The 13727-nt window shown below is 34.0% G+C and overlaps 1 protein-coding gene across 1 annotated transcript in view; it reads left to right on the top strand.

Annotated features, from left to right (window-relative positions):
* The window catches only part of LOC141394485 (uncharacterized), a 49513-nt gene extending 37759 nt beyond the window's left edge, over positions 1-11754 (top strand). The window contains exon 5 of the mRNA XM_073968936.1: positions 11250-11754. Coding sequence (XP_073825037.1) covers positions 11250-11475 — 226 coding nt within the window. The 3' untranslated portion in view covers positions 11476-11754. The remainder of the gene's footprint in view (positions 1-11249) is intronic.
* The last annotated feature ends 1973 nt before the right edge of the window (positions 11755-13727 follow it).

The raw sequence follows: 13727 nt of genomic DNA, 5'->3' as shown, positions 1-13727 counted from the left end.
TTTGATGATTCGTCTTCGATACCTATAAGTACACGTTTTGATATGGCCCCATATAACGGTACCAGGGACGCACAGTGTTGCCATGTACAAGTTCCAATATAGTCGAAAGGACTTGTAGGGGTTCAAATTCTACTGATTACAGTATGAACCAAGATTATTGTTGAACAAAGACGGACAACAATATGACAATTTGCAACTACAACAACACAACAAGTATTCAGGCGATACTTACGGTTTGTTGATTGCAAATAAAGAAAAAAACACTTTAAACTGATTTTAAATTCAATTCAATTGACACAGTCGGTCACTTTATAATTATTTTATTCAAAATTCAGGTTGAAATATGTTTTATGAAAATTTATATGATCTGACGATCCGCACTCAAAAACTTCAAGAAGTTTTTTTCGCTTCGGAAGAGACGTCCAATTATCTGAAATCAAGAGCCAAGGTGGCAATAGGTGGCAATAGGTGGCAATCAAAAGATATGCACTACCAAATATTAAGAATTTATATTTTTTTATCAAATTTAAATTTTTAATTCTTGATAACGGTACTTTGGCATATGCAGTTGATGTCAACTTTTTGTACTACAATTTTATATTGATAGCCCTCCCATCAAATCCCCATCCAAAACTTTTAATATTATCAACAAACTTTTCAGAAAATGTTATTTTAAATGTCGTCTAATTTTCATATGATTATCGCTTTAGATTACCTGGGAAATATTTTTCATATTTAAAGAGCTATAACTTCATTATGGGCGCACATATCGACAAAATTCTTTCAGATTCGTTATATCGGATGTGTTTACTATAAGCAAAAAACATAAACATATGTAAAAGTTAAAGTTAACATTTTTTGATTCTTGTCCACGCGGCAGCACTGTGGGGCGTACGCATGAAATGATTTGGTCCTATAAAATTTTTTCAGCTACTTTAACAAATTATTACGTTTTTTTCTCCAAAATAATTTTTAGTTTTGGAAATTTCAAATGAAAACTTCTATTTTTCTGAATGTTTTCTACCAAAAATTTACTTTATTAACAAGTTGTCTTAGAGAAAATGTCTAATAAAATTTTTTGAGAGGAACTTCCAGTAAAATCTGAATTACTTCTTTATGCCATGTCATTTCGCGGAATTTTGTAATAAATATAAAGATCTTGAGAATTTAGGCTCATTCTGTATTCAAAAAATACTAGTTCAGTATCGTAGTGAGAGTATCTATATCCGCGTCTTCTTGTGTATAACAATGGACACCTTCAAAGTAGATGTTCGACCGCCTCTAAGTTTGTCCTGCATCCGGGTTCCATTAGCCATCTAGAAGTAGAACTCACGAAGTTTGCCGTTGTAGTAGCACATTGGTGGATTAACTCACCAGTTGGTTCATCTGTATCATTAATATCGTTAGAAGTGCATTAAATGACATGTCTATTGGACAAACTCTACGATATATCAAGAATCTGTCTCGAAAACCAATTAAACAAGTAAAACAGTTTCAGTCGGATTTGCCGATAGAGATATACCCTCAGCCTATATGAATCGAAACTTTCATCTACGTACAGAATTTTGTGGCACTTTTTGGACATTTAAACTTGCCGACAAAAATAAGGATTAGGATTAAAGTTTAAAATGTTGCGGATGAGGATGGAAGTTGATCTTATTTTAGGAGTCATATATTTTCGATAGATATCGCGCCTTCAATGGGTCATCGTATAACTTTTGGGTCAGTATGTCAGGAAGCATGCACTTGTCCACGGAAAACTTAATATCGCATCGGTATACATTTTCAAAGGATCTTCGAACAGACTCTAAACTGCACTTAGACACAAATGTTGAACTTTTGTGGGGGAGGTAACCTACTCTTGCCGACGTAAAAGAGGCAGCATATGCAAGTTTCGAGAGCGGGCTTTAAAGTGAAATTATCCGAAATTTTGTGTGGTAGGTAACCGAAGGGGTGGACAAATATAGTTCATATTCAAACCTGATCTTTATCTGGTAGACATATAAGGATGTAAAAAGTATGCACCAAATCGGTCACACCATTCAACAGTTATCGTGCGCACAATTTTTCCGAACATTTTTGAACTTTTGTGGGGGAGGTACCTGAAAGAGTGGATCGATATAGCTTATCATCGAACTTAAATTAAATTGTGGATCGAATAGGCAGATCCGATCGAGAGTTATCTTGCGCTCCAACAACTACACACGGTGTCATGAGGTTTTTTGCAACTTTCAGGATATTTTCTCGGGAAGTATGGACTTGTCCCTGATGAAACTTGTACCGTCGTATGGGAGGCAGTGAATACAAGTTGCTACAGCAAAAATCAAAGCGATTCGAGAGCATGTCCTAAACTGCATTTTTCCGAACTTTTGTGAGGGAGGTACCCGACGGAGGGGACCTATTTGGTCCATATTGGAACCTCATCATAGTCTGGTAGAAATTTCACGATGTGCAAAGTATGGACCAAATCGGTTACTCCATTCAAGAGTTATCGTGCGCACAAATTTTCCGAACATTTTCGAACTTTTGTGAGGGAGGTACCGGAAGGAGTGGACCGATATAACCCATCTTCGAACTTAAACTAAGTTTGGACAAAATATTACGAAAGCCAAATTTTGGACATAATCGGTTGATCCGTTCGAGAGTTATCGTGCGCTCCAGCCAGCCAGACAGACAGCCGGACGGACATTGCTAAATCGACTTCAAATTGTATGAAACGGATTTCGTCCAAACATACTTGGGGTCTAAAACCATTATTTCGTTGAGGCACATTTTGTCCGTATGAAAGTGTATATACCCTCGTTAGCATAAATGCTGAGGGTTTTTAAATCGTTTTACTGTCTTAATCAAAAATTTATATTTATATTTTAGATACATTTGTTTCTAAACAGTAGGAGAAAATAATGGAGAATAAAGTATTGGATCTATATTGGACAACATCTTCGGATACCTCCCTCACAAAAGATCAACATAAGCGCAGTTTAAGGGCTGTTCCATGATTTCTGACTCAAAAGCTCTAAATCTTACTGTGATCAACAAAAATGACAGCTTGACACTTTCCAAATGGACTATGTCGGACCCTTCTTTCAGGTATCTTCTCCACAAAAGTGCAAAACTTTTGCACTTTTATCGAAGTCAAATTTTTGAGCACAACATAAGCATTTATTCGCAAGACCCACAATCGTGAAGTTATATACCCCAAATGTGTCGACATTTTTGTCGGTTCAAAAAAGGCCACTGAAACTCCCAGACTAAACAATTTTTAGGAAAAAGATTTGGTTATGTGTATATCTTTGTCGGCAAACTCGACTGATACATTTTTACATGTTTTACCGAAAATCAAGCTCAACTCCAACTAGAAAATTAACACAAATTAATATTATCCTCGCCCTAACAGGCAAAATTTCAAAATAAAAAACCAGATGAACCTGGCATAGACTTGAACCCACGTCGTCGAAAAACACAAGAACAATTTAATCACGACATGTTAGCGTTATAATCCAAACTCATAACTTCAAAAGGCTGCGCTATAAAGCGTTTGTCATGGAAAACATACAGATTGAACGGACAAATATCCGTCTCAAATCCAAGGATAAAATTAAGAATTTTTATAAGTTTGCCTTCGCTGTACCGACAAAAGCGATTAATAATTGGGCATAGTCCTTGCAAAGGTTTTTAATGTCATCGATTCCATAAACATCTACTCGTACAATTAAAATAGAAATAAGCCGGAAAAACAACCATTGCGGTATTTAATGGAGTTTTTCGACTTATGCCCGTAATTTCTACGCTAGTAAGCAAAATTTCATAATTTCAATCCATAGGTAACGTTACCGGGTCAAAAACGGCCGTGTTACTTACACCTAGGATTTTCTCTGGTTGATTGTTGCCAATGTGTTAAAAACTGTAAAACACTTATATGTGGCAATGTTTTTACGAAATCATGAATGAAAATCACCAATGTTACCACATGTTTTCAAAATTTGCACGCCTCGGTAAATGGCACGTAGAAATTACCAAACTCGTAATTAAAGATAACTAATAGGTAGCTACCTACCCAGTTACCTAGGGCTAGAAATTATGGGCATAAATGGGGTGTTTTTGCATAAAATTACTCTAATATTGAATAACTCTCCGATTTTGTTGGATTTTTTTTAAATATAGGTATAATTTCGCTCTTCAAGAAAATATATATTGTTTGGGGGACAGGCCCGGTTACTTCGCTTATTTTAGCCGGTTCGTCGGAATAAGTTCGTATTTCCCTTAGAACAGCTATATCTCAAAAATGGTTCCTTCTAGGAAAACAATTATAAAGATCTAACTTGTAGATATTTTTTCTGGGTACAATATTTACTCTAGTCACTTTTTGATTAGATCAACCGTTTTCAAAAAATAAATCCGAAAAACTAAAAACCCTTAAAATTTGGCCTTGGGATCGATGGGGACTTTTAGGACGTTGCTTCTAATGGCAAACCCTAGCTCTCCACCAAAATTCAGCTCTGTGGGAATTTTTTCTATTTCAATGTCTATTTTGACTGGGCTAACAGTAATGTGAGTAGGATTCGGAGTCAATGAGTCGTAGGTTGTATCGCCCGACTCCTGATAAAAATGTTTTCTTTTTTCTTAATGTAATTTTCTGAATTTTTTAGTTGGCTTGCACGAACTCTATCACATCTTTTAAAATATAATGTTTTGGTTACATAAAAGATTATTTGAATTAATTCTCTTTAATAACACAAAAAAATAAAAGAATATTTTTTTCTTACAATATCCAGTTTTGAAATAGAAAGCCGTAGATAATTTTTGAATGGAAATATTCGATACAAGTCTAATCTCGTATTCTAGTTATTCGTCTTTTTGGAGGTATTTATTTCAATTAATTAATTGATGATTGAGGAAGATCTTTTTTGTCAGAATCAGTCCTCGAGGTCAAAAATAATCTCAATTGAAAACTTAATAATACAAAACTTTTTAAATGGGCCTGAAGTTAGTGTGTGATATCTGGATATGTACTTTAAAGAAGAAGCAAAGGCGTTATGTTCGGGCCGAACTGTTTATATCCTCCACAACATTAAAACACTGTATATATCTGCTCGACATATTCGCGAATGCAATCCCTACATTCAAACGTGGATATATCTTGACCACTTTCTGCATGGAGGTTCTCCCACCAAAAGGTTTCCCTAAATCCATATTACAGACGATATTTTTAAAAATTCGAAATACTGAAAATCTTTATATGGTAACATGGGGCGCCTTCGCCACGTTTTTGTTCAAAATGTTCTCATACCGACACCGTTAAAGTTTTTTTAAATATTATTTTTGGTAAAAATATTAACATATCTTGATTATAAGTTTTGATATATAAATGGTTATAATTTTGTTTTTAAAATATTATTTTTGGAAATTTAAAAAATGTCTAAAACGTGGCGAAGCCTCCCCACCCATGGGGCAGCTTCGCCATCGATATTGAACATTCTCAAACGGACTCTAAAACTGTAATTATCCATACTTCTTCCTTAAATATCAACATTATGCCAAAAAGGAACATGTTTTCTATTGAATTATCTAAAATGATTTCAAAATTCACAATAAGTAACCTATTCTAGCGGTTAATTGAACTAGGTACCTTGAATTTAGGTACAAAAATCATAATATAATTAAAATAAGATACGTTTAGGATAATATTTGATTTTAACTTCACATTATAGTGTGGTATATCTATGGTATAAAGAATTTAAGTTAAACATGACACATTTCTAACATTAACCCACCACGCCCCTATCATGGCGTAGGCGCCCCACCCCTTACATATTTCATAATATTAATTTATTGACATTTGCAATTGCTTTTTTCATGCGAATTATTGGGATTTTTATTCTTCAGTAGTTATCTACTGACGGTATAGAATCTGTTTTTGATATCACCAAAGGTAAAGAAGATATCACAAAAAATACATACCATAAATATTTTTCGCAATACCCTGAAAACACAAAACCGCGTGCGTCCGATATCATACCTATGGCACAACTGCCAACTTTTGGGAGATGATAGGTCTTCGTTAAACTCACAATTTTGCCTTTAACTGATTTTTTCTAGCACTTGTATTTTGCGAGAAAATCGGCGCTGGCGTAGCCGCCCCAGTGGCGAAGGCGCCCCATGTTACCATATACCGAAAACGTGGACTTATATTTTAGCAATTCTCTGCGGAAATTTGAACCCAAAATGCCAAATAAGAGCTAATGTGATTTGAAATTCCGGGATACACCAAAACGTAAACCTATATGGGAAATATTCATTTGAAAGATTTATTAGTTTTTGTGACAATTCTGTTAGAGTTAAAAACATCAAAATACCAGACGGAACTTTTGTATGGGGACTATAGCGAACGTGGTCGATATGGTTCATTTTTAATTCTAAACATCCAAACACTAATGTATTATACCCTGTTCCAAATTTCAAAATTGTATCTAAAATATTGTGAACTCTAGTGAATTTATATACTTTGTGCCAATATTTCATATAAAATCAACTAAAAAAACCTTTAAAATAGCTTCATGTAACGCTACACAACATTTTTAACTTTCATGAATTTTGGTCAAGTTGGGCCCCCCAAAGAAATCCTGCGTACGTCCCTGCACGGTACCGATACCCATATTATCCAACCTAAATGGCTGAAATTTGATGTTTAATCTTTATATATTTTTGTGGGCCTTCTTAGTACATAAGTTGGAATAATCTTGTAGAAGCCCTTAGTTTCCAAGTGGAATAATAAAGGATAAAAATGAATACATACATCAAAAAATGGTCCTTAAACAAAATTTGACCGATTTATGGCCGAATAATTAAAGTTATTGATTTTAGAAAAATATAGGGAAAAACAAGGATTACGAAGAATTTTCGAATTCGAACACTCATATAGACAAAACTACTTGACGTATCTGAAGTATTTGGTTTTGACCATTTGTGGCCACGGTCGTGACACTGTGTGACATAATGAAAAGAAGCAAGCCCATCATGGGTTATTTTCCACTACACATTACTGTTTTATTAAGTACTGCGATAACTATCCGGAAAGTATTCACACTTGAATGAAGTGTGATAGAAATATTACTATGTGCAAAGGTTGGACCAATATCAAAAACTCCATTCGATTGGTCACCGCGGATTTTAAGCATGGACTTGCCAGGAAAAAATTAAAACGATCTTAGAACAGCTCTTAAAGCTGCACTTAAACAAACATTTTGAAATTTTGTGAGTGAGGTAGGGGAGATGCTTTCTAATGTAGACCTTCTTGGAACTTGATGTACGTTTGGAAAAAATTTACGATAAGAAAAGTTTCGGCCAAATCGTATCATATCAATCATTTGTATTTATTTATTATTTTACTGATTTCAAATATTTATTTTAATAAAAAATTACAATAAAATTATATAAAACATAGCACTAGCATCTAAGGCTATCGGCTAATCAATCATTTGAGTTGATGCCGGCAGGGTTATTTAGAACTTTTGGGACATTATCTCAGGAAGATGGACATGGACATTCATTTCTAGACAAAAGCCATAGCATGTTTGGAGCATAAAATATATATGCGAGCTATATCCAAATCTGATTCGAGATCGATATAATTTGGCTCATTAATTTCTAGAGCAAATTCCGTCACACATTCCAAATATCATTAAAATTGGACAGATATAGCGTGTTTGGTGCATAAAATACGTCAAATCGGCCAAAAATATATGGAAGCTATATCCACATCTGAACAGATTTCGTTATAATTTGGCACATGCATTTCTAGACAGGAATTTGGTCTAAAAATGTATATGTCAAATGCATCAAATACCACAAATCGGCCGAAGATATATTTGGAGCTTTATCCAAATCTGAACCCAATTCGATATAATTTGGAACATTTATTTCTAGACCAAATTATATCACACATTCCAAATTTCGTCAAAATTGAACGGTTATAGAGTGTTGGGTGTATTATATACTCCAAATCTGTCGAAGATAGCGATAGCGTTCTTCCTATGGCCAATTTTTAGCCGAATCGGATAATTAATGCGGCCTGTTCGTTGCGAACGTACGGACGAACATGTATATATCGACTCAGAAGTGATTCTATGTACATATATCCCTAAACGGTACTATGGGTATATCTCGTTTCCTTTAGTATGTTGCATACAAATGCACACACATATAATACCCCTTACTAGGCGTTTACACCAGACAGTTTGTCTTCAAATACAACTCTGATTTACTAACACATACATACATTTGTCGGCTGTCTTCCAGCTGTCCATCACTTTTTCACAGACAGTAGGGTTAACAAATTTTTTACATTTTTTTGTAAAATATGTGAGATAATAAAGAACATGAACACAAACAAAATATGTGAACGGAAAACAAAAAGAAATCGGTGATTTTCATTTATAATTTTACAACTGTTTTTGCAGTTGTTTGGACGCCTACGTCACACAATTCTGTCATGTGTGCACGCAGGGTTTCACAATGTGATGTATGGTATAAAACGAATAATAGAAATCCGTTGTGAAAAAATAAGTTAAAGTTTAAAATCTTAGAAACGAAATGACTCCAAGAAACCGAAGGTATTTGACATTTCGTCGGCGTGTTCCATACGCCATTTTTGACTTTTTGAGATACAGGTGGTTTCTAAGGGTTTCCGGTATGCTCTTTCTGAATTTCTAGTCAGCTTAAACTTTTTTCAATTATGAAATTAATATTTTAAAAAGTTACAAGTTTAAATACATATTTAAAGTTTAGTTCTCCTGGTTTCATCCTTTGTTTAGTACATGCTTTTAAAATTTATCTACGAGATATTCGTAATTTATGATTATATTCAATTTAATTTATTTGACAAATACAGTAACCTAGCCCATAGGGCCATGAGCGGTTCCAAAAACAGCTATACTATAACTACTCTCACTAACTAATTTGAATACCATCACCGAAAATACTAGATAATGTTTCAATACCACAAATATTACCACACGATAGTTTATTTTCAGGGTTCCAATTCAATGTTCTCCCTTTCTCTTCTTCTGCCTTCTTATTTTCTTCTCCCGTTAATTTTCTGCAGTTCTTTCTTTAAAATCAACCGTCAAAGTCTAGTTAAAACTGCGTTTAGTTGCAGTGTTATTCGACAACAGCAGAACAAACGAACTACGTTCGCGGACTACGTCAAATTAACAATACTAAAAGCTTTACGAGCGAGCATACAATAAACATACCAAACTATTCAAACCCCTTGTGTTTTTATTTCTTTTCTTTTTGTTAACCTCATCGAGCTAAAGAACAACAAAGTTCCACTTTTTTCGATACTCGACCAATCTAAAATACAGTCCACTCAAAATTTGGCACATTTGGACCATTGGGCCTTCTTTCCCTTCTTTCTACGAGATGCCATCGGTCTTCCAGCCGGATTAAAAACAGACCTATTCGTGAACACGCCTAAATACGTATGAAATGTCAACTCTGTTAAATATAAGATAGTAAGTCTGTCTGGTTACTTTCCCAGCAAGAATTGTCCAGCAAGAACTTTCGCAGAGAGTAAGGGGGTTTTATTCTCTTTTGCTAGAAAATTGTAAAAAGTAAACAGACACCTTCCCAGCAAAAACCAGCAAGCAATCAGCTGGCTTGCCAAAACGGAACAATTTGTCCGCCAACAATGGAAGCAAACACGTTGTATTTTATTAAAAATAAAAAAGAAAATAAAACAAAAAAGTATTTTTCCACTTTACAAATTTGTTCTCCATAAAACAATACAATTAGACTATGTTATTTCCACAATAAAATTGTTTTTAATGTTCACAAACATAAATCAACAAAAAACTAAAAACGGCTGATTGATTGTTTTCAGGAAGAAGAAGAGCTTGCAAGTGCTTGCTAGAATAAATTTGTCCAGCAAGAATTTGCAAGCTCTCAGTGAAAGAACTGTCAAAATGTCTCTCTCGAATCGCTCTCTTTTGCTGGTTTTTTGTGTTAACAGACGACTTCCAGCAACAATTGGTACAAATTGTTACAAATTTTAGGGTAACCAGACACAACTAGTGTTATGTAACATAACGTTATATTACATTTTTGCGCCATCTACCGATGTATAACAACAATGAACTGTCCCATCTTATATTTATGTTTGGTGTGTCAAGTGGTTTGTGTCTGTACTACAATAATTTTATTTTAAATTTGCCATAACAAAGTACTGTTGCTAAAAATAACAAGAAATATTAAGCCTTATGCTAAGTTTACATTTACGAAATCCACTCGATTTCAACTGTCAATTCCATAGCTCAAACGTCAAATGAAATCTCATCTGGATTTCATTTGACGTTTAACCTATGGATTTGACAGTTGAAATCGAGTGGATTTCGTAAATGTAAACCAAGCATTATTTTTACTATTTAAGGTACAAGAACATTACAGGTGGACATACATATATAGGTGACAATATTTAAATGTGATCTACGTAAGTTGATGGTGTACTTTATTAAATTTCAAAATGAGGTAAAAGTGGTTGAACGACTCTCAAATAAATTATACTGTGTTCTGTGGCATAAGGGAACGTAAAATATGCAAAAGTGTTAACAATTTTAACAACTTTTTAGTTCTGGAACACAACTATAGCTTTGTCCCTTTACGTTAAAATTTCTTCAAGTTTTACCATTTTTACCATTTCTAACTCGGAAAGCGTTCCTTAACCCCAAAAAGTAGTAAAACTGGAAGCAATTTTTATGAGAGAGAGAGGAGAGAGTTCCAAAATGGCTTTATCTTTATCTGTCAAACTGCTGATTTGATATTTATTTGACAATTAAGGCAAAAGGAAAAAAGAAAACTACGCGCTTTGTCAAAGCAAAATAAAAGAAATTAAATAAAATAATAAAAATGTAAACAAGTGAAATAAAAAATATAAAAAAGTGAAATTTATTTTGTTTGTTATTTTTTTAATGCTGCCATGTTTGCTTTTTGACATTGCTGCCAGATCTACTATTTTTCCGTTTCTTTACTTTTGTGCAAAACTTGTTACGTGAGAGCAAGAGAGAACTGCTCTCTTTTGCTACTTTTACTATTAAAAAAAGTAAAGGAAAAAAAGCTTATAATTTATCAAAAACAATTAAATTCCATGTTGTTTTACATTCAAACACTTTTTCTAAAGCAACAGTAAAAATTGAAAATTGAAATTGAAGATAATAATTATGTATTATTGTATATGTATGTCTTCATTTCAGAAACCAGTTTATGGACATTCAGAATTCCCAACCAATGAATGAATCTTACGATCGTGGAGAATGTTGGAGGAAACACATAAACATCGGTACGACATGGCATGCAAATTTGCTAACACTTTGGAATCGTTTTGCAAAATATCGGCATTCTACAGTACGATATATCCATATATTAGCATTCTATTTGCTCCCGGCAATACCAACACCAGGAAAATTTATATGTGAATGACAAAAAAGTACTTCAGCATTTTCAACAACATAATACGTTTTGGATTTGCGAAATCCACTCAATTTCAAATCTCAATTCCATAGCGTATACATCAAATAAAATTCATTGAGTTTATGACTTGGATTTTTTTGACGTATACGCAATGGAATTGGCTTTGAAATCGTATGGATTTCGTAAATCTAAACGTACTATAAGCGGTCTTATGCAAACACTGGTATACGATTCATTCGATATTAAATTCATAGATATAATCGAAGGAATAAATTTTAAACAATTCAACTTTATTTTCACATTATTTTGGAAGCAAATGAGAAATAGAAACTGCGTTTACAGTTTTTTTAATTAATTGAAAAATGTTTTTTGCAGATCTTTTGGGCGCATGATTTTATTTAATTACACTGTGGAACACTGAAAATGCTAACAACTCCTAGTGGGCATTTTCTGAAAGTACATATTAAAACTACAATACCCCTAGTTGGGTTTCGTGTTTTTAGATCGGGCTTGGATTTTATGGCCTCATCTATAACGGGCTAAAACGACCCTTCTGAAACTTTAAAATACTTATTTCACGTTGTTTAGGCGGTATTTCATATCATACTTTCTATAAAACAGGCTGTTTATTCTCATATTTGAAATTTCAATGTATTGTTGATTTATTTATCAAATTGTCGTTCAATAATATGCTAGAAACAACGCGATAGAGGCATTTTACAATAATGATATGTTCTGAATAGTTGTGTATTACATTCCAGTAAATATTTTTCCCAAAGATAACATTAAGAAAAATTTGACTGTTTTGGAGATACGCTGCGAAATATATACAAATCACGGAAATTTGAGATATATTATAAAATTTGAAGTAATAAATGAGGGTATTCGTGTTCATTATGTTTCCAAATACATTCTTCTTGTTCTTATCTACAAGTTTGCTGTGGATGTCATGGAAAGATTCGTATTGGTTTCAAAAAAATATAGCCCCAATTTTCTTTAAAAAGTCAATTTTTAGCCATGTTTAGATAGGGCCATAAAATTTGAACCCGACCTAACAAAACAAAATCCAAAGAGGGTTTTTGTCTATTGCGTCTGTATTTTCATAAAAACCGCATATGAAATTGTTTGCATAAAATTACCTTGAAAATGTTGCACAGTGTTATTGGGTGTTATACGACACAAAACATTCAACATGTAGATTGACATCTAGATAAGGTTTTTTGATGGTAGGCTCCACATCTCGTTCTTCAAATAATGCGATGACCTAATCTTCCACTAGGTATAGACGAGGACTGAGTGTGTCAACAAAAACAAGTAAGCACGGCGTTATCATCGGCCGGGCCAAACTTTTAGTACCCTTCACCACGAGTTGTATTGAAGTAAAATGGAAAGTACTAGGCTCTTACGTCACTTCAAGACTTATTCCTAGGAGAAGTGGAATATGTTTGCTAACTGAAGAATGTCAATTTCTTTTAAACAAGGTTTAATTCGAATGAGACATCGATTTTTTTTCTATCCGTTCCAAATAGAGTTTCTGGTCGGGAATTCTCGGCCCGGGATTTCCCAGGAATTCTCGAAATTTTTTGAACGGGATTTTTTTTGAAATTCCCGGGAGTACGGGTATTTGTATTTTCATATATAAGTCATATATATTTTTATGCCTTCCACTAAAATATGGAGGGTATAATTAAATTTGTCATTCTGTTTGTAACACATCGAGATATTCATCGGGGACCCTATAAAGTATATATATTCTTGATCAGGGTAAAATTCTATGTCGATATAACCATGTCCGTCCGTCCGCCCGTCTGTTGAAATCAAGATACAGCTCACAATTAGATAGAGCTTTTTAATTTGGTATAGAAGTTTCTATTACTCCTAGGATGTTTGGTTTTGCAAATGCGCTATATCGGTCCATGTTTTGATATAGCCGCCATAGAACGGTACCACCCGATTTTCGGTATTTTGAAAGTTGTGGCCTCAATATTCCTCCGAAATGGCTGAAATTTGATATTCAACATTCATTGGTTGTATAAAACTTTCCTCCAGAATTTTGTCGGTATAGGTCCACGCCTTAATATAGCCCCCATAGATCGGTACCTGCCGATTTTCGGTATTTTGAAGGTTGTGTCTCAATATTCCTGCGAAATGACTGAAATTTGGTATTTAATCTTCGTTGTTGGTATAAAACTTTCCCCCAGAATTTTGTCGGTACAGGTCCACGCCTTAATATAGCCCCCATAGAACGGTATCTCCCGATT

This window comes from Musca autumnalis, unplaced genomic scaffold (assembly GCF_047663935.1).
Source record: "Musca autumnalis isolate F117 unplaced genomic scaffold, ASM4766393v1 scaffold_2, whole genome shotgun sequence".
Taxonomy (NCBI): Eukaryota; Metazoa; Arthropoda; class Insecta; order Diptera; family Muscidae; genus Musca; species Musca autumnalis.
This window is presented reverse-complemented; position numbering and strand designations above follow the sequence as displayed.